The sequence below is a fragment of the Phoca vitulina genome, unplaced genomic scaffold, assembly GCF_004348235.1.
Source record: "Phoca vitulina isolate PV1807 unplaced genomic scaffold, GSC_HSeal_1.0 scaffold63, whole genome shotgun sequence".
NCBI classification, from domain to species: domain Eukaryota; kingdom Metazoa; phylum Chordata; class Mammalia; order Carnivora; family Phocidae; genus Phoca; species Phoca vitulina.
Genome location: NW_022589766.1, coordinates 2,968,464 through 2,994,318, shown reverse-complemented (window position 1 = coordinate 2,994,318; position 25,855 = coordinate 2,968,464). Strand labels below are relative to the sequence as shown.

At 41.0% G+C, this 25,855-nt stretch overlaps 1 protein-coding gene across 1 annotated transcript; it reads right to left on the bottom strand.

Moving 5' to 3' along the window:
- Window positions 1-2: 2 nt before the first annotated feature.
- FAM228B (family with sequence similarity 228 member B) lies at window positions 3-25,643 on the bottom strand. The gene is made up of 9 exons (XM_032391596.1): window positions 25,019-25,643; window positions 20,583-20,651; window positions 18,716-18,907; window positions 17,997-18,077; window positions 13,414-13,501; window positions 13,163-13,319; window positions 5,821-5,925; window positions 3,283-3,458; window positions 3-276 (listed from the first exon to the last, which is right to left on the bottom strand). The coding sequence occupies exons 1-9, from the start codon at window positions 25,115-25,117 to the stop codon at window positions 233-235; spliced, it is 1,011 nt and encodes a 336-aa protein (XP_032247487.1). The 5' UTR covers window positions 25,118-25,643; the 3' UTR covers window positions 3-232.
- Window positions 25,644-25,855: the final 212 nt, after the last annotated feature.

Below are 25,855 nucleotides of genomic sequence, written 5' to 3'. Positions count from 1 at the left end.
CAGTAAGGTAGCTATCATTATTTTTATTGGATCTTTCAGGCAATATTTAACTTCTGCAGAAAATACATTGGCAATAACCGTCAATACATGGTATTGTGATTTCTTAATTATCATACAGACACTGAACTCAAAAAGTGGTTATTGCAGGTGCTTGAGCTCCTTCCTTGGTCCTCACCCTGAATGAATCCTGCTGGCAGATGACTTCCTCGGGAACAGCCTTCTTTTGTGTCCCTCACCAATCAAGGATCAGGGTGTGTGCTCCTTGGTTGCTAAAACCTTTTGAAGGTGACAGAAAAGAAGAATGATGTGTGATATAGGAATGGGGAGCCTACAAGAGCAGAAAGAGTTCCTCAGCCCAGCTGAGCTGATCCCCCGCCCCGACCCCCCGAAGCCTTGTCCTGCCAGAGCTGAGCGACCTCAGCCTCTTGTCACTCTCTCTGGATTCAAAACATACAGAGATTCGGGAATAAACCAACCCTATTACAGGGTGGGGGGTGGGGGGGTAGATCACTGATGTGTGATAGGAGTTGAGGGACCCCATATGGTCCTGCTTTCAGACTGTCAGGATGTCTGGAGTACTAATTTACACTAGGATTATTGTGATTTAGAAAATACTACCTTCCATTCTTCCCTTTTTTCAAACCTCTGAATCTCGGTCCTCCACCTTCACTGTCAGCTGACAGATGACCTTCTCACTTGAGTAATGAAGTGAACAGAAATAAACAATGTTCCTGCACAAAATTCACCAAGCTACATCCATGTACTGTGCCTTCCATCTGAGTTCTGAATCCCACCTCTTTACAGGTAAAGGGGGTAGGAAGGATAGGGGAATGGATGAGGGGGACTATTTTAACTAGAGAAGTCAGAGAAGGCTTCTCTGAGAAGATATTTGTGCAGACGTCTGGGTGAACTCAGGGAGTGAGACACGGAGAAATCTGGAGAAAGAGTGTTCCTGGGAGAAGGAATGACAGAAGCAAAAGCCTGAGAGAGGAGTAAAGTTGGTATGTTCAGAAAACAAAAAAAAAGGCTGCTGAGGCTGAAGCATAGCAAATGTGGAGAGAAGGCAGGAGATGAGGCTGGAGGGGAGGCAGGTGCCTAATGGTCCAGGGACTTAGACCATGGTAAGGAATTAGAATAAATTCCAAAGTGTGAAGGGAAGCCATTCACAGGTTTTGAATAGGGGAGAAATCGGATCTAACATTTTTTAAATATAGCTTCTGCATGGAGAACGGATTACACAGGGGCAACCACAGAAGCAGGAAGACCAGTTAGGATCACAATGGCCTGAAATGGTGAGAGTAGTGAGAAACCGAAAAGTTAATAAGCCAACAGAGCTGGCACCTGTTAGACATGGGAAGTGAGGAAAAGCAAGAAATCAAAGACGACTCAGACTTTTGTCCTGAGGGGTCCTGGTTGGATTATAATCCTATTCCCCTGAATGAGGGGAAATCTGGAGGCAAAGCAGGTTTTTGGTAGTAAGAGGGACACAAATACAAAAGTAAAGAATAATCCTTTTGGGGGCTGGTTAAATTCAAGATATTCACAACCATTATAACATATATTTGTAAGGTATCAGTATAAAGCGACTTAGTTTTTGTTTTTTCCTTGCTATCCATTTAAACCTGTTCTATTGACGTAGTTCCCTGCCCCACTTTACCTGTTTTATTTTCTCACTGTACTTATTACTAGCTCACATATTACATATTTATTGTCTGTCCCCCGCCATCAAAATGTAAGCTCCTCAAGATCAGAGATTTACCTCTTTTGTTTACCACTATACCCCTCAAATACTGCTTGGCTCAGAGTAGGTGCTTCTTAAAATTTTGAGGAAGAGGGGCGCCTGGGTGGCTCAGTCAGTTAAGTGTCTGCCTTTGGCTCAGGTCATGATTCCAAGGTCCTGGGATCAAGCCCCATGTATGTGTGTGTGTGGGGGGGTGTCCCTGGTCAGTGGGGAGTCTGCTTTTCCCTCTCCCCACCCCAGCTCATGCTCTCTCTCGCACTCTCTCAAATAAATAAAAAATCTTTAAAACAAATTTTTTTAAAGATTTGAGAGAGAACATGTATGAGTGGTGGGGAGGGGCAGAGGGAGAGGGAGAAGCAGGCTCCCCACTGAGCAGGGAGCCCGACACAGGGCTCGATCCCAGGACCCTGAGATCATGACCTAAGCCTAAGGCAGATATTTAACCAACTGAGCCACCCAGGACCCCAAAATCTTAAAACAATTTTTTGAGGAAGAAAGCAAGCAAGCACATGGGAGGATACTAAAACATTACGGTAAAAGGAGTTAAACTACAAAATAAAGTTTTAATAAAACTTCCATGAGTGAACAAAAAAAGTAGCTCCCTGGGTTGGGAGGATGGGTTAGCCTGGTGATGGGTATTGAGGAGGGCACGTTCTGCATGGAGCACTGGGTGTTATGCACAAACAATGAATCATGGAACACTATATCTAAAACTAATGATGTAATGTATGGGGATTAACATAACAATAAAAAAATTTAAATAAAAAAAAAGTAAAAAAAAAAAAAAAAGTAGCTCCCTTATCCTTTGGAGGTAGGAGTAGGGAAATGGAGAGACAGAAGAAAGATGGAAAGACTGTATATTTGGACTAACGTACCATTCCCATATTGATTTCTAACCAGAAAATGATTTCTAATCCACTCCTAAGAGAGGCTCTACCCCAGGGCCTTGGGACACACAAGGGTATAGAGAAGAGATCTGAAGGGGAAAAGTGGCACGTAGACCTGGAAGCAGTAGACTAAGTGAGACCAGTCACGTGGCCACCAAGTTTAATTGTAGTTATCTTAGGATGAGAAATCTGTGCTCTGTGAACACCTATATTTCTATATATTTTACATTAAATTTGGGGGCTTTTACTTCTTAAATTTTACTACATTGAATTTAGTATATGATGCTTTTGAAAATTTTCTGCCTGTCTTGGTTGAATTAAGGGGAACAAAATTTGGGGCCTGGCTTGGGTGTGGTAAGTGGTAAATGGTAGAGATGATAGAGATGGATGAGAGACAGAAGGGTTAACATTCCTAAGAAGGAGGTAGGAAAATCTGATAACCCACCCACCAGAGGGCATATCCATGTGTAATAACTCCCAGGGCAACTCTCTCCATTCCCTCTGAATAAAGGAAGCTGCTTCTCAGTTTCTTCTACTCTCTCCCTCGCCTTGTTTGGGGTGAAGGGGGTGCAGTCCACTGCCTCCTCTCTTCCTGAAAGCCTGTCATACAGAGAAGCTCCCAGCTGTTCAGATTTTGGTATCAGCAATTGCTACCTTGTGTATGGCAAAATAGGACTCTCCCAGCTCTCACCGCATCCTGGTCCCCATCCCTTTCTATCTCCTGCTGAGGGTCAACGAAGTGACCTTCAGAGTTGGCCTCTTTGAGACTTGGACTCTTTCTCTCATGAAAACATAGAGGTTCTTTTTCCAGAAAGGATGATCCTTTGTTTCTGTAAGAAGGAACCAGAAAGTATTCTCTTAAATACAAACTCAATTGTAGCATTTAATTTTTTTTTACTTTGAAGTTGGTGAGTTTTATATGAATCTATACATTTTTATAAAAAAGAAACCCAAATAAATAGCATTACCTGGCTTTAATAGTAGTTTCATTTGCAGTCACTTTGCAGCTTAATCAAACAGCTGAGTGAGGCTCTTTCAGAGTAAATGACCGCCTCACAGAGTTGTCCATTATGTCTTCCCAAGGAAAGTCTAACTGCCAAAGACAAGTATGCTTTCTCCACCCCGATGCCGTAACTGGGATGTTTCCTAATTCATAGACAGGAATCTAATCCTCCACCTCTTTTCCGGGGGGGGGGGGGGGGGGGCAGAGCTCAGAGACTTAAGCCTCTAGTCTAAAATATAGGCCCTCTGGTACTCTAATATGCAATATTCTCCTTCACATCTGGGTCCCACTCTGCTAGAAGAGATATTTGAGGACAAACCCCTCCTTTTATATCATATATAGAAATTAAATAGGATTTAAATGTTTATTTTCCTAAAACCTGACCCAAACAGATCCATGAGTCTGTGGCAGTTAGGGATTGTAGAGAAACTTACCCTTTTGAAACCTAGGATGCAAGAGTGATTCTGACTCATTCCATCTTTTAAGGCCTTTAGCTAACAAGTGAATAGGGCTTAGTTTCAATACTTCTATTATCCCTCAATTTCAACTCCCATTCAAAAAGCAGAGAAACAAACTGAGGGTTCTAGAGGGGAGGGGGTGGGGGGATGGGTTAGCCTGGTGATGGGTATTAAATAGGGCACGTACTGCATGGAGCACTGGGTGTTATACGCAAACAATGAATCATGGATCCCTACATCAAAAACTAATGATGTAATGTATGGTGACTAACATAACATAATAAAATAAAATTTAAAAAAAAACAGCCAATTTTTAAACCACACCTCTAGTACACTGAGAAGTCCACAATGTCCAGCTCCATCTCTAATAGTCATCTCTTTCTACAATTAGTCATTAATCATTCTTTCTGCTGCCCATGGCCACAGCAAGTATCTCTAAAAGCCCTCTGGCTTCTGCCACACTGCATTTATTCATCAAATTCTGAGCCTATTCAGAAAAAGGAAAGGGTACTGCGGCTTACCTTGGGGCTTTTTAGGAACAGAAAATTGTACATCATACGAGCTCATTTTTCTTCTGCTTTGCTAGGTTATTTTTTTTATATTTTTTATTATTATCAGCAGCTTTACTGAGGTGTAACTTACACACCATAAAATTCGCCCATTTTAAGTGTAGAAATCAATGATTTTTAGTATAGAGTTGTCTAACCATCACCATGATCTAATTTTAGAACATTTCTGTCAGTCTAAAAACCTCATGCTCATTTACAATCACTGCCCATTCCCAACCCTAGGCCTAGCCCAACAACAATCTACTTCCTGCCTCTATAGATCTGCCTTTCTGGACACTTCCTATAAATAGAATCATACAATATGTGGTCTTTTGAGACTGTCCTCTTTCACGGAGTAGAACAGTTTTGAAGTTCATCCGTTTCATAACGTGTTATCAGTACTTCTCTTCCTTTTAATCACCAAATAATACTCCATGTATAGATATGGCACTTTTTTTTTATCTATTCACCAGCTGATGAATATTTGGGTTGTTTCCACTTTTTGGCTATTGTGAATAATACTGCCATGATCACTCATGTCTAAGTCTTTATGTGGACATATGTTTCCATTTCTCCTGGGTAGGAGTTGAATGGCTGGGTCACATGGTCACTTAAAGTTTCACATTTTGAGAAACTGCCAAACTATTTTCCAAAGTTGCTGCACCATTTTACATTCCCTGCAGCAACATCTGAGGGATCTCATTAGTTTTAATCAGATAAACATGTTATGTAACTATATAGAGAAATCTCTTACTTTAATCCCGTGAGTAGGCAATTGAGATGATTCTCTCTGTCACACACACCATCGTACATACTACCACTCTCCTCATAACATCTCTTCACACTGGGTGTACCTACTATCCACCAAAACTAGTCCAAAATTCCATTTTTACTGCTCCAATTCCAATTAAAAATCTCCTAACCTTTGAGTTGTTAACAGTTTATTTTCTGTCTGTGCTTGTTATTTCTGAATCTGTTAGCAATTTGTTCTTTAAAACCAGACAAAATTGAGGCAAGTTGCCACCTCACCCAGACATAGAGGCGGGAGATGCCTGATGTCACACCATCAGAGTGCGGTGTATGCCTCAGCACTATTCCAGCAACTTAAAAGGATGGCAGGGGCTGGAAACACTGCCAAGCATCTTTAATGAAAAAAAGCAAAGCTATGGAATAATAGACTTACTTGTAAATAACTGCTTTTTCTTGCTGAGATTCAACAGGATGAGGAGTTCTTGTCAAGGGTTTCAAATCAAAACTACAATCGTTAAAATTCATTTTCACTTTTAACCTTTAACAAGATAACATGTGTGAGGATGTTTTGAAAACAAAACTATCTTACATTTATACAGAAATCATTGTTATACATTGACTGCTATGTATATTGTCCAAAAGACCATTTCAAACTAGTATACTTTTTTTTTTTAATTTTATTTATTTGACAGAGAGAGACACAGTGAGAGAGGGAACACAAGCAGCAGGCAGAGGGAGAGGGAGAAACAGGCTTCCCACTGAGCAGGGAGCCTGATGCAGGGCTCGATCCCAGGATCCTGGGACCATGACCTGAGCCAAAGGCAGACGCTTAACGACTGAGCCACCCAGGCACCCCTCAAACTAGTATACATTCTTGAGTGTTTCAGAATTACTGAATCCGGGATGCCTGGGTAGTTCAGTCGGTTAAGCATCTGACTCTTGGTTTCAGCTCAGGTCATGATCTCTGGTCCTGAGATCCAGCTCTGCATCTGGCTCCCTGCTCAGTGGGGAGTCTGCTTCCCCTTTCTTTCTCCCTCTGCCCCGCCCCCTGCTCCTGCACTCTCTAAAATAAATAAATCTTAAAAAAAAAAAAAAAGAGGGGTGCCTGGGTGGCTCACTCATTAAGCATCTGCCTTCGGCTCAGGTCATGATCCCAGAGTCCTGGGATTGAGCCCCACATCAGGCTCCCTGCTCTGTGAGAAGCCTGCTTCTCCCTCTCCCACTCCCCCTGCTATGTTCCCTCTTTCACCATGTCTCTCTCGGTCAAATAAATAAAATCTTTTAAAAAAAAAGATTTTGGGGCGCCTGGGTGGCTCAGTTGTTAAGCGTCTGCCTTCGGCTCAGGTCATGATCCCAGGTCCTGGGATCGAGCCCTGCATCGGGCTCCCTGCTCGGCGGGAAGCCTGCTTCTCCCTCTCCCACTCCCCCTGCTTGTGTTCCCTCTCTCGCTGTGTCTCTCTCTGTCAAATAAATAAAATCTTAAAAAAAATAAAAAATAAAGATTTTCTCTCCCTCTCCGTTTGCCCCTCCCCTTCTCTCTCCCTCTAAAAAATAAAAATAAAAAGTTATAAGGTCTAATATATGTCTAATTTGAGCCCAGAAGCAGAATGGAAAGAAGAAAAAGCAATCAAGAGATCATTGCTGTGAATTTTCATGACTGATGAAAAATGAACACAGAGTAATGTATGGTGATTAACATAATAAAAAAAATTAAAAAAAAAATGAACACAGAGATCCAGGAAGCACAATATATACCAGTAGCTTAAATAAAAAGAAATCTATACCTAGACATCTCTAGGAAGAGTGCAGAACACTAAAGACACGGGTGCCTGGGTGGCTCAGTCAGTTAAGCATCTGCCTTCAGCTCAAGTCGTAATCCCGGGGTCTTGGGATCAAGCCCCGCATCAGGCTCCCTGCTCAGTGGAGGAGTCTGCTTCTTCCTCTCCCTCTGCCCCTCCCCCTGCTTGTGCTCACTCTCTCTCACTCACACTTTCAAATAAAATCTTTTAAAAAAATAAATTTTTTTTTAAAGATTTTATTTATTTTTCAATAGAGAGAGACAGCAAGAGAGGGAACACAAGCACGGGGAGTGGGAGAGGGAGAAGCAGGCTTCCCGCTGAGCAGGGAGCCCGATGCGGGGCTCGATCCCAGGACCCTGGGATCATGACCTGAGCCAAAGGCAGACGCTTAACGACTGAGCCACCCAGGCGCCCCAAAATAAAATAAATTTTAAAAAAAGAACACTAAAGACAAAGATTTTATAAGCAGCCATAGAGAAAGGATGAAGATCAGAATGACAGCAGACTTCTCATAAACAACAGAAACCAAAAACAAGAAGTATATCTTTAAAGCATTAAGAGAAAATAAGTAACAACCTAGAATTTTGTATTCAGCAAATTATCTTTAAAGAACAAGAATAAAGATATTTCAGGGGCGCCTGGGTGGCTCAGTCGTTAGGCATCTGCCTACGTCTCAGGTCATGATCCCAGGGTCCTGAGATGGAGCCCTGCATGGGGCTCCCTGCTCAGTCAGTCTGCTTCTCCCTCTCCCGCTCCCCTTCTTCTCCCTCTCCCACTCCCCTGCTTGTGTTCCTTCTCTTGCTGTCTCTCTCTCTCTGCCAAATAAATAAATAAATAAATAAAATCTTTTAAAAAAAAAAAAGAAGAAGAAAGATATTTCAGATACACCAGAATTGAACATTAAAGGCTGAACTTCAGAAAAACAAAGTCTCCAAAACTATGGTATAAAATGGAAGCCAGATGGCAACCACACGGATTCCCTCCTCTATGTAGCCATCTCTGATCTCTACATTCCTACATATATGTCTGTTAACTTCAGACAGGAAGTTTTCTCCTGGATTCACCCAAACTAGAGATCATTTAAATTAATAAAATTATATAAACCGAACACTGAATAATTTCAATCCCAAGAAACTGATGCTCCTTTTCATTTTTTAAATTTTTTTGGAGAAGGGGAAGGGGCAGAGGGAGAGGGAGAGGGAGAGAATCTTAAGCAGGATCCATCATAGAGCCCGACACAGGTCTTGGTCTCATGACCCTGAGATCATGACCTGACCCAAAATCAGGAGTCAGACGCTTAAACTGAGCCACCCAGGAGCCCTTTCATTTTTTTTATTTCTATCCAGGATCCCACCTTTGTATTTTCTGTTAGGCTGGGTTAAGTGTCCCCTCCTCTGTGCTTCCATAATAAACTGTGCATATCAGTATTATCACGTCTGCCATTTGTAATGGAATTATCTATTTAAATAGCTATCTTCTCTATTGTATTATGAGTTCTTTAAGGCGATTATAACTCAATACATAAGTCTCCGAATTAATTTGAAATATGGGTTCAATTGTGTCCCCCAGAAAAAATATGTTCAAGTCCTAAACTCTGATACCTGTGACTGTGATCTTATTTGGAAAGAAGGTTTTTGCAAATGTAATCAAGTTAAAATGAGGTCATAATGGATTAGGGTGAGCTCTAATCCAGTGACAGATGTTATAAGATGGAAATCGGAGGGGCGCCTGGGTGGCTTAGTCATCTGGGCATCTGACTCTCGATTTTGGCTCAGGTCATGATCTCAGGGTCGTGGGATTAGGCCCTGCGTGGAGCTCCAAACTCAGCATGGAGTCTGCTTGTCCCTCTCCCTCTGCTCTTCCCCCCACCCCACTTGCACACTCACTCTGTCTAATAAATAAATAAATAAAATCTTTATAAAAAAAAAGAAAAAGGAGGGAAATTGGATACAGATACAGAGGGAAGAAGACCATGTGACAATGGAGGCTGACATTAGAGTGATAAGATGATTGCCTGCAGCCAACAGCAGCTAGGAAAGAGACAAGGAAGGAGGCTCCCCTAGAGCCTTCATAGAGGAAATGGCACTGCTGACCTCTTGATTTTATACTTCCAGCCCCCAGAACTGGGAGAAAATACCCAGTTTGTGGTACTGTATTACAACTGCCTTAGGAAACTAATATGTAATAATATTTCTCAAAACTGAATTCCTCTCCGGGCACCTGGGTGGTTCAGTCGTGAAGCGTCTGCCTTCAGCTCAGGTCATGATCTCAGGGTCCTGGGACTGAGTCCTACATCGGGCTCCCTGCTCGGCGGGGATCCTGCTTCTCCCTCTGCCTCTGCTGCTCCCCCTACTTGTGCTCACTCTGTCAAATAAATAAAATCTGGGGCACCTGGGTGGCTCAGTCATTAAGCGTCTGCCTTCGGCTCAGGTTGTGATCCCAGGGTCCTGGGATCGAGCCCCGCATCGGGCTCTCTGCTCAGCAGGAAGCCTGCTTCTCCCTCTCCCACTCCCCCTGCTTGTGTTCCCTCTCTCGCTGTGTCTCTCTCTGTCAAATAAATAAATAAAATCTTAAAAAAAAAATAAATAAATAAATAAATAAAATCTTAAAAAAAAAAAAATTCCTCTCTGACTCTTCCTTTTCCCTGGCCTTCCAAATCTGGCCACCAAAATCTAAAATTCCTTTGTTTTATCACATCAATCTCCTCCTTCCGTTCCTTTTGCCACCATCCTGAGGCCTTTATCAACATAACATAGGTCCTTACAAAAAGTTCAATGATCTCCAGCTTCCAGTCCTATCTTATCTCTAATCTATCATATACAGCATATGCCAGATTAAAGTTTCCAACATTACTATCCTCAATGACTCCCCATTCCCTACATGATAAAATCCCAATTTTTAAGCTGGCATTGAAGGCTTTTCACAAAATCACTCCAAACTAGTCTCACAGACTTAACCAGTGACTAGTCATCCACTCATTCATTTCACACACAATTAGACAGTTGCAAACTGTATGATAAGTGAAAAAGTATATTTGTGTCAAGTGATGGGACAAAAGAGGGACTGGACCAAACTGACCAGTATAAGGAGATGGACTGGAAATATTTTTTTTTTTTTTTTTTTTAAGATTTTATTTATTTATTTGACAGAGAGAGACACAACGAGAGAGAGAACACAAGCAGGGGGAGTGGGAGAGGGAGAAGCAGGCTTCCCGCCGAGCAGGGAGCCCGATGTGGGGCTCGATCCCAGGACCCTGGGATCATGACCTGAGCTGAAGGCAGACGCCCAACGACTGAGCCACCCAGGCGCCCCGTGGACTGGAAATATTTTAAGATTTTTTAGATTTATTTATTTAAGCAATCTCTACACCCAACGTGGGGCTCAAACTAACAACCCTGAGATCAAGAGCCACATGCTCTACCAAATGAGCCAGCCAGGTGTCCCAACTGGAAATATTTCATAGAGAAAGTGTTAAAGTGGCATTTAATAGACTCTTGGAAACAGTGTTTTCCTCAAAAAGAGACTGGGTATAGAGCAGAAGACCACAGAAAGGCCCCATCAGTGGCGAAGACACACAGGAAGAGATCAAGACCTTCAGGTAAACAAGGGCAAATCCCCACCCATTTCCCTGGATCCATCTGTACGACAAAGCAAAAGCCTTAAGCTGCTGGGAAGAGGGAAGTAAATTCTTCCCCACCCCCCAGGACAACAAGCAAAGATATACTGCTTCTGGAAGAGAAGTAAAGGCAAAACCTTTCTGCCTATACAGAAGTAAGAGGGGTACACCCAGGACCAAGGCAAGGATCCAGTGCTATTAGGATAAGGATAGAAGTAAAAATCCTCTGTCCCATTGGGAGAGAAACCACTTCAGGTCCAGAATCCTACACCTATACCAAGCAGAGATCTGCTACTGTTGGAAGAAGGGCAGGAAACTCACCCAAGAACAACCACACAAGAGTTTGGCTGCCACAAGAAGGGAAAGGAACTCTAAGAACGTGCAATTCCTGAGGCCCAAGCACACAGAGCATGCCTAACACTGAGGTGGGATAAGGAAAACAGAAAAAATTGCTCTGCTCCAACTATGAGCCTAGCAATAACAAGCAATAGCAGTATACTTCTGGGGATGAAGCAAGACCATGGGAGAGACTCACCCCACACCTCTCCCACACACCTCTGTGACAAAGGCTTACTGAAATAGCCAAAAACTGAAAGGGAAGAAGGAATGCTTGAGAAAACCCTTCTGGCATGCCAGGCCCCACCCTAAGCACAAGGTAACAGCAGCCCAACACTAAAGGCATTTGAAGCCTGTAGTGCAATAATAATACCTAAACCAGCTCAACTTGACTAGATAAACCCAATTCTCCACACTAATGCTTGCCAGAAGAAAAGGATATCTATTTCTAGACATACTCAGTCTATACTGTTCTACCTCTATTGCCTGGTATTCAATCAAAAATGACAAGACATGCAAAAAAAAAAAAAAAAAAAAAAAAGCTAAGACAAAATAACCTCAAATATCTAGCATTTAATAAAAAATTATAAGACATAGGGGGGTGGGCAAGACAAAAAATAACCCATTGTCAAGAGTGAAAGCAATCAATAGAACCACATTCAGAAATGACCCTAGCAAGGGAACTATCAGAGAATTTAAGATAACTATGACTAATATGTTAGAGAATCTAGTGGAAAAGTGAACCTGTATAAATGGGAGAATTTCAGGAGGGGTGAAAACTATGTGAAAAAAAATCAAATGGAAATGCTGGAAATAAAAATCACATCAGAGACAAAGAATTCCTCTGATGGACTGATCAAGAGATGGGACAAAGGGGCACCTGGGTGACTCAAGTCACTTAAGCATCTGCCTTCAGCTCAGGTCATGATCTCAGGGTCTTGGGATCGAGCCCCGCATTGGGCTCCCTGCTCAGTGGGAACCTGCTTCTCCCTCTCCTCCCTGCTTGTGCTGTCGCTATCTCTGTCTCTCTAAATAAGTAAATAAATAAAATCTTAAAAAAGAGAGCGAGAGATGGGACACAGCTGAGGAAAGGCTCAGTGAACCTAAAGATAGGTTAGTAGAAATTGTCCAACTGAAATATAATTAGAAAAAAAAAATTTTAAACACAAAAGAACAAACTAAGAGCTACAGAGCCATGAGACAATCAAATGGTCTAACATACATATAATTGGAGTCTCAGGGGCACCTGAGTGGCTCAGTCAAGCATCTGCCTTCAGCTCAGGTCATGATCCTGGAGTCCCGGGATTGAGTCCCACATCGGGCTCCCTGCTCAGCAGGGGGTCTGCTTCTCCCTCTGCCCTCTTCCCTCTCGTGCTGTCTCTCATTCTCTCTCAAATAAATAAATAAAATCTTTAAAATAATAATAATAATAATAATAATAGGGGTGCCTGGGTGGCTCACTCAGTTGAGCAGCTTGCCTTTCGCTCAGGTCATGATCCCAGGTCCTGGGACCGAGCCCCACATCAGGCTCCCCACTCAGCGAGAAGCCTAATTCTCCCTCTCCCACTCCCCGCTTGTGTTCCTACTCTCACTATCTCTGTCAAATAAATAAAAATCTTTAAAATAATAATAATAATAATAACTGGAGTCTCAGAAAGAAAAGAAAAATAGGGCATAAGAAATATTTGAAGTGATAATGGCCTCATATTTTCCAAAATAAATAATGAAAGATGTCAAACCACAGATACAAGAATCTCAGAGCACCCTAAGCAGGATAAACAGAAAGAAAGGGAAAAACAAAAAACAAAATACCTAGACACATCATAATCTAGCTATTAAAAAGCAAAGAGAAAATCTTGAAAGTGCCAAGAAAAAAGAAACATCAAAAACAGGAACAAAGATTACAGATTTCTAATTGAAAAATGAATTTTTTTAAAAATCAGAATTATGATAAAATTTATACCAGTCAAGAAGAGTTTTCAAATTCCAAAAGGTTCCATAATTTCTATTATATTAACCATTACCTGCTCCTTTTACAAAATTCACTTTCTATGTAGGTTGTAGGCAGCTTAAGCCACTCATTTGGAGTCATAAAGTGCCTTGAATTAGAAATTCTTGGGAATCTGGAATGCAGTTTGGCCTTTTCAATCTCTTTAAATTCTTTCATTGTATATATTTTGCCTGCAAGAAGATTAGTAACCTAGATTAGCACCCTTAAATGCAACTCCCATTGCTCTTGGGTTATGAAATCACATAACAATCAGGCACTGAGTACCAGTCTCACACTGAAGAAGAGTTCTTTTTTCATCATCTTTGTCATATTGTGCCTTTTTCAAAGGGTCACGAAATGGTGGAATGGTAACCTACAAGAAAAGCATGTCTTTTGAGGACAGGATTGCAGGTCTTTTTCAGTCTACCTTAAACATCTATGTATGGCTCTTAGGCCAGAAGAATCAAGAATATAGTATCTACAAACTACTTCAGTGTAACCATTATATATATTTAACATTTTACAAAGAAATGAGGGCACTCCGATACATCTCTTAGCAAGGCCCTCCAGTCATGGTTAGCTCTTGTGTTAATAGCTTTTCCAGATCACTGTGGATATTCTTCTTAGACACTCTACCCAAACTCAGTAAGTGGTAGTTTCTTAAAGGTTATGATGTGCAATCTGAAACTGTATCAATAAATTATTCAAACTCAACTACATTAAAACCCATTGGTCTGGGGCACCTGGGTGGCTCAGTTGTTAAGCGTCTGCCTTCAGCCCAGGTCATGATCCCAGGGTCCTGGGATCGAGTCCCACATAGGGCTCCCTGCTCAGCAGGAAGCCTGTTTCTCCCTCTCCCACTCCCCCTGCTTGTGTTCCCTCTCTCACGGTGTCTCTGTCAAATAAATAAATAAAATCGTAAAGAAAAAAATCCGTTGGTCAATCTTGAACTTTGAATGGATCTTTTATCTATGTCATGGGTTGAGTATTTGGAAAAAATTGTATCACTGAGTTTTGTGAGAACTTCCAAATGTTAATACATTTCATTATACTATAATCAATCACTCTCATCAGAAAAGTCTAAGAGTATTGGGAAGCTGTCACACTCACGATGATATTTTTCCAAAATTCAAATTTTTTGCTTGAAAGCTCACATTTTACCATTAGCAACAAATATTGTCAGTTGGTTTTCTTGAAGTGACACTTACTTTATTAATTTCCAGAAAATGTCTGCCAAATATCCAACACTTAATAACCACAGTTTGTAAGAGATTCTTTCAAGTAAAAATGGTATACCATGGGGAAAAAATTAACCAGTATAGCTCACAATTCATACAATCATGCTCCATTTCAGTAGGCAGCAGAAATGCTCCTTGCATACTTCCCATTTCATCACACAGAATATTAAAAAGATGTGTACTCAGGAGCAAGATTTAATAAAATTAGTAATTTTTAATGTTTGATCAAGGACATTCTTAAGTGAAATTGAATTTTATTGTGAGTGCATGGCAATGAAGAATATAATGACAACCAGTAGGATTTGGTGACACTGACTAAGCAGTTCTCAGGTACCAGCAGTTTTACCCACCATTGATTTTGCACCATCAGAGCAAAAGTCAACAATATGAAAAAGGCAAATGGTATTTGGCACTATTATGAAAATACTTGGCCTAATGGACCGCTAAAAGGGTTTCAGGGTTCTCAGAGGTCTATATCCCTCACTTTAAGAACTGCTGCTATGACTTCAAAGTGCTCAGCTTAACTTAAGAGGCCACCTATCAGCTTCATTTAGAAAGGCAGCATGGTAAAAGAACTGCAATTCTGATACAAAAAGATGTGGCTTCAGGGCCTCCTGGGTGACTCAGTCGGTTAAGCCTCTGACTTTTTATTTCAGCACCGGTCATGATCTCAGGGTCATGAGATCCAGCCCCGAGTTGGGCTCCACACTCAGCAGGGATCTGCTTGAGATTTTCTCTCTCCCTCTCCCTCTGCCCGTCCTCCCTCTGGGGTAAGCGTGTGTGCTCTCTCTCTCTCTCAAATAAAGTAAATCTTTGTGTGTGTGTGTGTGTGTGTGTGTGTGTGTGTGTGTGTTAGATTTTATTTATTTATTTGACAGAGAGAGACACAGCGAGAGAGGGAACACAAGCAGGGGGAGAAGCAGGCTTCCCGCGGAGCAGGGAGCCCAATGCAGGGCTTGATCCCAGGACCCTGGGATCATGACCTGAGCCGAAGGCAGACGCTTAACGAATGAGCCACCCAGGCGCCCCAAATAAAGTAAATCTTTAAAAAAAAAAAAAAAGATCTGGTTTCAAATCCCAGTTCTGCCCCTTACTAGTTATGTTACAAGCTAGTTTATATAAGGCTCTAGCTGTATCATCTCAGTTTAATTTTCACCTATTAAAATAGGAACAATAACACATACACACAATTTGGCAAAACAAATAACAAAAAACCTGCTTTGTCTGCAAATGCCAGCAGTTTAAAATGTCTATGACTCAAGAATTTTGTTTAATAATATCCACTATTAGCAAAAGTGTGGGAAAATGGACTCTGGTGGGGGTACAAATTTATACAACCATCCTGGAGGACAATTTGGCAATATAAATACAAATAATGCACAACTTTAACTCAGCAATTCTACTTCTAGCAACTTACCTAAGGAAAACCTTATGAAATAAACAGTTACAGGGAAGTTCATCATAATGTCATTTATAACAGCAACAGGTCAAAAATAATCTAGATGTTGACAGTAGGGAATATGTTAAAAAAAAAATGATGGTATAGCAAGATACCATATATAGTTAGAAACACATCTATGCTCTGCTATTTACAGCTGTGGGACTCCGGAAAAGTAACTTTTTTTTTTTTTAAACAAAGATTTTATTTATTTGACAGAGAGAGACAAAGCGAGAGGAGGAACCCAAGCAGGGGGAGTGGGAGAGGGAGAAGCACCCCTCCGGAAAGGTAACTTAACCAATTTGTGTCTCACTTGCCTCATCTGCAAATTACATCATGTGGTAGCAGTGAAGATGAAAAAAAAAAAAAGTCCTAACATTTGGTTAAGCCCTCAGTGCAAGTTATTATTTTTTTTTTTTTAAGATTTATTATTTTAGAGGGGTGCCTGGGTGGCTCTGTTGGTTAAGCGACTGCCTTCAGCTCAGGTCATGATCCTGGAGTCCCGGGATCGAGTCCCGCATCAGGCTCCCTGCTAGCAGGGAGTCTGCTTCTCCCTCTGACCCTCCCCCCCTCATGTGCTCTCTCTCTCTCTCTCTCATTCTCTCTCTCTCAAATAAAATCTTTAAAAAAAAAAAGATTTATTATTTGAGAGAGAGAGAGAGGGAGAAAAGGAGAGAGTGGGAAGACTGACAGAGGGAGATAATCTCCCCACTAATCTGCGTAGCCCAACTCAGGGCTCGATCTCATGACCCTGAGATCATGACCTGAGCAGAAATCAAGAGTCAGAGGGGCGCCTGCATGGCCCAGTCATTGAGCGTCTGCCTTTGGCTCAGGTCATGATCCCGGGGTCCTGGGATCGAGCCCCGCGTCGGGCTCCCTGCTCAGCGGGAAGCCTGCTTCTCCCTCTCCCACTCCCCCTGCTTGTGTTCCCTCTCTCACTGTCTCTGTCTGTCAAATAAATAAAACTTAAAAAAAAAAAAAAGAAAAAGAAATCAAGAGTCAGAGGCCTAACCGACTGAGCCACCCAGGCACCCCAGCTGTTATTAACATAACACTGTGCGATGATTAAAATTATGTATTTACATTTTTTGACAAAGAAAGAAGCAAATCATAGAACTACTAAGGAAAAAATGCAGATTATAAAACATAATGTGTGTTACACCAATTTGTAAAATAAAAATGTGTATATACACCCACATATAGAAAGCAAGTCTTGGCTATCCAGAAGAATATACAGAAAAATGTTAGTAAGTTCACTCTGTGTAATGAAATTGTGAGGGTTTTAAGATTTATTTATTTGAGAGCAAGAGAGAGACAGAACATGAGCAGGGGGAAGGAGGCAGAGGGAGGGGAGAAGCAGAATCCCCACTGAGCAGGGAGCCCCACTCAGGGCTCCATCCCAGGACCCTGAGATCATGACCTGAGCCCAAGGCAGACACTTAACTGACTGAGCCACCCAGGAGCCCCTGTGAGTGGTTTTTTAATTCTTTACTTAAAAATAGATTTTGGGGGGGGGGGGCGCCTGGATGGCTCAGTTGGTTGGGTGACTGCCTTCGGCTCAGGTCATGATCCTGGAGTCCCGTGACTGAGTCCCTCATAGGGCTCCCTGCTCGGTGGGGAGTCTGCTTCTCCCTCTGGCCCTCCTCCCTCTTGTGCTCTCTGTCTCTCCTTCTCTCTCTCCCTCAAATAAATAAATAAAATCTTAAAAAAAAAAAAAAAAGATTTGGGGGGGCACCTGGGTGGCTCAGTAGGTTAAGCGTCTAACTCAACTTCAGTTCAGGGCGTGATCTCAGGGTCGGGAGATTGAGCCCTGCATGGGGCTCCATGCTGGGCATGGAACCTGATTAAGATATTCTCTCTCTCTCTCCCCCCGCCCCTCCCCCAACTCTCTCTCAAAAAAATTTTTTTTCATGTATCATGAAAATGTATTACATTTGTAACAAATTTTTAAGTCTATTAAATTTTTAAATATTACCTATTACTCAATTATTATACAATATTTTCAAATTTTATAGAGGTTTAATTTACTTTGGACTTTGGCTTTTTGATTCCTTTCTAAGATATGGAGATGGGAAACTAACTATTCTTAAGATGTTACTGCGTTCTTAGGGAATCACTAAAGAACTACTTATATATTAGGGCTACTCAGAATAACCAACCACATAATACCAAAAATAAGAAATCTATCCTACCTTCAGAAAATTTGGGTCCTCTTTGCTCATATAAAAAGGATCATACTCTTTTGGATCATAATGTTCTATAAATGCATTTCCCTATAGGAAGGAAATAAAACTACACATAACAAAAGGTACACAATTAATTTTGAGCATAACAGGATAACAGGATTCAAGAGTCACACAGTTCCATTCTTCTGCTTCAAAACAGCATTAATGACAAATGCAAAGGGGAAGGGAAGACCAAAATTGAAATTAAACTTAATGTAGCCAAGTAATAACTATTATAGTGACAGAAGGAATCTACTTAAAATTTGCAAGAATAATGAATGTTGGAACACTAACAGATTTGGGAATTTGTTTTTAAATGCTTACTAGTCAAACATCTCAGATCTCTTAGAAATGCCAAAACAAATATTTTATAGCATTGTAAATAACTGAGTCCTAGAACTACATATAAATATCCTGAATCTACAGCCCAAATTTAATTGGTATATAAAATTAATAATTACATTTAAAAAGCAAAGAAAACTGATTCTAATGTACACATTTAAATCCAGACTTAACCCTCTTCCCTCCATCCTTTCCACATGCCCTGGATTTAGGACACAGCGTACACTGTAACAGAGTAGAGATTATACATTTATAGAGTCAGAAGGGGCAGGCCGTTTGGATGATTATAAAGGTAATCATAGTTTTAAACCAACTGAAACAAGTATCAAATGACCTCTTCATACCTTTTTATTTACATGTTTTAAAAAACTATCTAATTCTTCTTGTCTCCTTTTTTTAATCTTCTTATATGAACAAACTTTTTCTATTATTTTCTTCTGGAGAGGATGTGCCACATGGTCAGCCCATCTTTTATGTAACATTTCTTTTCTTCTTGCCTTTAAAAAGTCATGATGTTGTAAACACTTATCTAGTTCCTAATAAACATTGATGGAAAAGGCAATTATTTTAAAGCTTTGTTGTTCTAAAATTTAAATTCATTTATATTCCTAAGAATAACACACAAAGTCATTCATTAATTCAATCATTTATTTGGCTTCTACTGGGTGACACACACTCTACTGGAAATAGTGAATACTACATAGATAAATTAGACAACATGCCTACTCTCCCTGGAGAGACAGACTACAAAACAAATATACAAAACAATAGAGGGACAATATAGCAAAATACACACACACAAAACACAGAGACTCAGATACTTGTACATCAATGTTCATAGAACCATTATTCACAGTAACCAAAAGGTGAAAACCCAAGTGTCCATCAACAAAATGTGGTATACACACAAAATGGAATATTAGACAGCCATAAAATGGAATGAAGTTCTGACACATACTTCAAAATGGATGAATCTTGAAGATAATATGCTAAGTGAAATAAGCCAGACACAAAAGGACAAATATTGTAGGATCCCACTTATATGAAAATATCTAGAATAAGCAAATTCAGAGACAGAAAATAAACAAGAGGCTACTAGAGGGACCTCTGGGGCAGGGGGGATGGGAAGTCATTACTTAATGTGTATAAAGTTTTGGCTGGGGTGATGAAAAAGTTTTAGAAATAGAAATAGATAATGATGATTTCATGACATCCATCTATTTGGAAATATTGATGATGGTTTACAACATGTGAATGTAATTAATGTCACCGAATTGTACACTTAAAAGTGGTTAAAAATAGCAAAGTTATGTTATATATATTTTACCACATGGGAAAAAAATGACTAAATTTTTCTTTTTAATTCCTAGAGGTGGGAGACATTTGGGATAGGCCTTAAGAGAGTTATCTAGGAAGAGAAGGGATGAGAGAATGTGAAAGAAGTATATTCTATGGAGGGAGAAAAAAAAAAGACAAGAGTGAAGAGGCAGAAGCTAGCACAACCTGGATGAAATGGCAAGTAGCCCATAAAGAAAATGACTGATTTAGGCTATAAACTAAAACTTCTTATCCAAAACGTATCCACCTTTCATCTAGCAAATGAAATCATGTGATTTCACAATCAACAACATGAAATGCAAAATGAAAATAAATAAATAAACGAAGAACACAGAGAGCTTCTCTAGGCTCTATCCCTCCCTAGCTTCAGGTCATAGCACTCTTCAACCATTCTTAATGAATAGCCCCTTTCCTTTTTAAACAACACTGAAGAAAATTTTTCCTTACAAGTTACCCACTCCAGTGTTTATTCTACATGGACATTCATCTTGTCTTATAATTAAGCCCATCCTGTTACAGTTAAAGCCTTCTTCTTGCCTATGCATACCTGAGTAATAATTGGTCAGTGTGTTCCAGTAACAGCTCTTAAAGCTCTTAAGAATACACACTGACTCCACAGAAGCCCTACTAGATGAAAGAACAAGTGGGGAAAAACTCCTACATATAAGTATCTATGAAACAATCCCCACAAAGTAGAAAAAGAGAAGTCAATTAAAACAATCTCAAAGATCGCTTAAGGTTAATGCTAGGGGCTAATGAGCATTTTCAATTCTATTTCCTGTATTTTCTAAAATTTGTAAATGATGATGCACTACATCTAAAATGGATAAAATTTAATTTTTAATTGTGACACATTCTGTAGCCAATTCTTACCTTAATTACATAATTTTCTCTATATAATATTGATTGCATAGCTGCATCAATATCTTCTTTAGCTAATGCCTAAAATGACAAAATGAAATTTTGAAAATAAAATCTTAAAAAAAATCAAATTATGGGGGCATCTGGGTGGCACAGCCAGTTAAGCATCCAACTCAGTTTTGGCTCAGGTCATGAGCTCAGGGTCCTGAGATTGAGCCCCATGTCGGGCTCTGCACACTGTATGGAGTCAACTTCAGCTTCTCTATCTCCCTCTGCCGCTCCCTGCTCCCATTCTCTCTAAAACAAAAAAATTAAAAATTTTAAAAATCAGATTATTAATACTATTTGGACTCGCTTTTATGTAACAGACATATCCCTGGAAAGTTCTCTGTAAATACAATTTTTCTACTTCAAATCATATCATCAAGTACTTTTTTTTTTTTTTTTTTAAAGATTTTATTTATTTATTTGAGAGAGAGAATGAGACAGAGAGAGAGAGCATGAGATGGGGGAGGATCAGAGAGAGAAGCAGACTCCCTGCCGAGCAGGGAGCCCGATGCGGGACTCGATCCAGGGACTCCAGGATCATGACCTGAGCCGAAGGCAGTCGCTCAACCAACTGAGCCACCCAGGCGCCCAAGTACTTCTTTTTTTTTTTTGAAAGATTTTTTCTTTATGTGTGAGAGAGTGAGTGAGAGAGAAAGCACGAGAGGGAGGAGGGTCAGAGGGAGAAGCAGACTGGAGCCCTCATCAAGTACTTCTTAAAGGTATTTGAATCTTTCTGCTATTTGCTATCGCTCATTCAAGGGCAAAAAATAACTCACATCACAGACATTTTGACTCCCAGCATGGTCAAATGACTTGCCCAGAGTCGCATGATAAATAGAATCCATCTTTTTGTCACATTTCATGTTTTTACCTTTATGAGTTAGACTCAGGCCTCTATTTGAATTCATTCAGTCATCAGTGAATTCTACTTTAATTCATTTAGTCATTATAGCTTCAAATATTAGTAATTTATATACAAGTCACATTTTCAGATTTTTTTTAAAGATTTATTTATTTATTTGCAAGAGAGCACACATAAGCATGGTGGGGAGGGGCGGGGTGGAGAGAGAGAATCCCAAGCAGACTCCCTGCTGAGCGTGAAGTCCAAGCAGGACTCTTATCTCACAACCCTGTGATCACGACCTGAGCAGAAATCAAGAGTCAAGACACTTAACCAACTGAGCCACCCAGGCACGCCACATTTTCAGATTTTAAAGCAACACAATCTTCAGGAAATAGTTCATAACATTAATTTTTTCCACTTACATAACAAATCTTCCATAAATACACACCAGAAAATACAAGAGGTTGTAAACATGTCACAAATTGTACACTTAAAAATCGTCAAAAATAGCAAACTTTGATGCTATATATATTTTACCACATTGGAAATATGATTAAATTTTTTAAATTTCCCAAAGTGAGAGACATTTGGGATGGGACTTTGAAATCTTCTCACAATTACACAAAAACAAAATATTCTCAAATTAACAGTCATTGGGGGCGCCTGGGTGGCTCAGTGGTTAAGCTTCTGCCTTTGGCTCAGGTCATGATCCCGGGGTCCTGGGATCGAGCCCTGCATGGGCTCCCTGCTGGGCGGGAGGCCTGCTTCTCCCTCTCCCACTCCCCCTGCTTGTGTTCCCTCTCTCGCTGTCAAATAAATAAATAAGATCTTTAAAAAAAAAAAAAAAATTAAAAGTCATTGGAAGTAGTTGTCTTCGGTTCCACTACTCCTTTTTTTTTTTAATTTGACAGAGAGAGAGAGAGGCAGGAGAGAGGGAACACAAGCAGGGGGAGGGGGAGAGGGAGAAGCAGGCTTCCCGCTGAGCAGGGAGCCTGATGCAGGGCTCGATCGGGGGCTCGATGAGGGGCTGGATCCCAGGACCCTGGGATCATGACCTGAGCCGAAGGCAGATGTTTATCGACTGAGCCACCCAGGCGCCCCAGTTCTACTACTCTTGTTTTCAGAACAGATGAGTAAAATCTCAAAATCCAAGAACTAACCTTCCCAAGGATGGTTAACACCCAAGGAAATTAAGAGTCATGGGAGTTAACCAACAACTAGAAGCCTAGAAAATCCTGCACTGAGTCAGAATTTAAACTCAAATAAAGGGGCGCCAAGGTGGCTCAGTTGGTTGAGCAACTGCCTTTGGCTCAGGTCATGATCCTGGGGTCCTAGGAGAGAGTCCCACATCGGGCTCCCCCTGCTCTGCAGGGAGCCTGCTTCTCCCCCTTTCTCTGCCTGCCATTCCCCCTGCTTGTGCTCTCTCTCTCGGGGTCAAATAAATGGATAAAATCTTGGGCACCCGGGTGGCTCAGTTGTTAAGGTCATGATCCTGGGGTCCTGGGATAGAGCCCCGCATCAGGCTCCCTGCTCAGCGGGAAGCCTGTTTCTCCCTCTCCCACTCCCCCTGCTTGTGTTCCTGCTCTCGCTATCTCTCGGTCAAATAAATAAATAAAATCTTTAAAAAAAAAAAAAAGGATAAAATCTTAAAAAAAAAAAAAACAACCCTCAAATATATCTAACTCCAGATTCATTTTCTTTGTTCTTTCTGCCTCACAGAGTTGCTATTCCTGGCAAATCTGTTGTTCTCAAAACCAAGATGGTACTGAATTAATATTCTAGACAAAAATATAAAAAACAGGGTGCCTGGGTGGCTCAGTTGGTTGGGTGACTGCCTTCAGCTCAGGTCATGATCCTGGAGTCCCGGGATCGAGTCCCGCATCGGGCTCCCTGCTCGGCAGGGAGTCTGCTTCTCCCTCTGACCCTCCTCCCTCTCATGCTCTCTCTCATTCTCTCTCTCGCAAATAAATAAAATCTTAAAAATATATATATATATAAAAAACAACAATCTGAAGACACTGGAGACTGACCAAAAACAGAGAGAAACAAGAATGTAGTCAACCCTTGGAAAAAGAGAATAACATTGGTATAAGTTTTCAGTTTTTATGGACTTTTGTCTAAGGGCAGGCCTCCATCAGAGCTAAAGGTGAGGGCTCAAACCCAGAAACATGAAGTTTTACAGAATTCAAGAATTAGAAGACAGGGGCACCTGGCTCGTCAATCAGAAGAGCATGCGAGGGGCGCCTGGGTGGCTCAGTCGTTAAGTGTCTGCCTTCAGCTCAGGTCATGGTCCCAGCGTCCTGGGATCGAGCCAGGGTCCTGGGATCGAGCCCCACATCGGGCTCCCTGCTCAGAGGGAAGCCTGCTTCTCCCTCTCCCACTCCCTCTGCTTGTGTTCCCTCTCTCGCTGTGTCTCTCTCGGTCAAATAACTAAAATCTTAAAAAAAAAAAAAAAAAAAGAAAAAAAAGAGCATGCGACTCTTGATCTCAGGGTTGTGAGTTTGAGCCCCAGTGTAGAGATTACTAAAAAAGATAAAAAAAAAAAAAAAAAAAAGATTTAGAAGACAGAGTTCAGGGCAACCATAGGAGCTGGAAAGTCAAAGGAGAAATACCTGAAATGAGAAAGCCGTAGAGGAGATGCCACCAATTTTACAAATTAACTGACCAAATCTCTGGCAGATCCTTGAACTATGTATGTACAAGGCCAACTCCTTTGGAAAACAGTTTGGCAGTTTCATAAAAAAGTTAAATTCACTTACTATATAACCCAGTCATTCTACAACTAGAAACCCAAGAGAAATGAAAGCATATGTCCATGTAAAGACATGTACATGACTGTTCCTAACAGCTTTATTTGTAATAGCCAAAAAATGCAAAGAACCCAAATTTAAACTAGGGTATATAGCACTCAGCAAAAAAAAAAAAAAAAAAAAGGAATGAAGTACTGATACATGCCACAACATGAATTGTAAAATAATTATGGTGAGTGAAAGAAGCCAGACAAAAGGAATACATGCTGTAAGATTACATTTGTATAAAATTTTTTAAATGCGAAACAAAAGTGTAGTGACAGCAAGGAAATCAGTGATTGCCTTGAGGGTTGGCAAGGAGGGAAGGATGACAAGAGGGACACAAGAAGGAAACTTTGGGAATACTGAATATGTTCATTCTCTTGATTGTGCTGATGGTTTCATGTGTGCATACATCAAAAATTTTCAAACTGTACACTTCAAATATATGCAGTTTATTGCATATGTTATACCTTAATAAAGCTGTTTAGAAAAAAATTACCATAGTTTTTAAGAACACAACAGAGTTAAAAGTGCTTCAGGACAAACTTTATAACTTTGTTATATAGAAAACGTAATCAATTGCCTATGATTCCACCTTAAAAAGCTAGAAAATGAATAGCAAACACAAAGTTAGTAGAATGAATGGAAATAATAAAGAGCAGAAATGAAATAGGAAACATAGAAAAAATATTAAGCACAAGCCATTTCTCAATGCAACTAACTACCCAAATACAAACTTCAAAATGCCACCATATCACTGTTACCTCCATAAAAGAAAGTGGCTGTGGTTCCAACCATTCTCTCGATGTCTTGGGCTTGTTAAGCTTGTCAGTTACCCGATCATCACTGTCTAAATTTCTCATTGTGGTCACAAAAAAACAGAGCCCCTAGAAAAACTAAAAAAGTTTAGCTTATTCAGTAATGAGAATTCACAATCCTACTTTCTCTTCTGTTTAACAATCAATCCTTGCGACCACGAACGCGGGTGGAACCGATTCTGAATTAGTAGCCACCCACACTTTCCGTAACAAGAGGGTTCACCATCGTTTCTGATGAGGTCTTCAGAACCAGCCTCTTTTAAGCAGGGCAGATTCTCTCTGGACTGACCCCAGCGTCGCCCCGGAATTCAGGCTTCCCAAGTCCTTCTGCAACACAGCCCATTCGAGACGGCGTGGCAATTACCAGCCAGGCCTCTAGGGGTCGCACTGCCGCAATTTTCTGACTCGGGAGAACGGCAACTTTCTGGCTACCGACGCCAACACAGGGGGCTTAGAATAAAGGGAGGGCTGCTTAGAGAAGGAGGGGCTTTCACAAAAATTTGCGTGTCCTCGAACTCTAGGAGGCCCAAAGCAACCCCGAACAAACACAAACACAAACACACACACACACACACACACGTTTTCTGAGGGGGAACTTGCGCCCGCGCCCGTTACACACCCACAGCACCCACCACCCCGTCCCTTCCCTCCCATCTTGTCAACAAGATTAGCGCGTGCTCCGCCCGGCCTGGCAGGAAAGCTGCAGACCGCCACAGGTACCTCAGCTCCCTTCCCAAGACTGGCTGGGCCTTGGGCTCCCTGCAGCACGCGAGGGGCCCGGCC

What these genes read in the sequence shown, in the direction of transcription:
- FAM228B (XM_032391596.1), bottom strand. Translation starts at nt 25,117, where the DNA reads ATGAGAAATTTAGACAGTGATGATCGGGTAACTGACAAGCTTAACAAG. An exon ending in GAATTTTGTAAAAGGAGCAG is followed by an intron (nt 5,926 to 13,162) that starts GTAATGGTTAAT and finishes ATCTTGTTAAAG; the next exon opens with GTTAAAAGTGAAAATGAATT. An exon ending in CCTATTTTGCCATACACAAG is followed by an intron (nt 277 to 3,282) that starts GTAGCAATTGCT and finishes CACCTTCAAAAG; the next exon opens with GTTTTAGCAACCAAGGAGCA.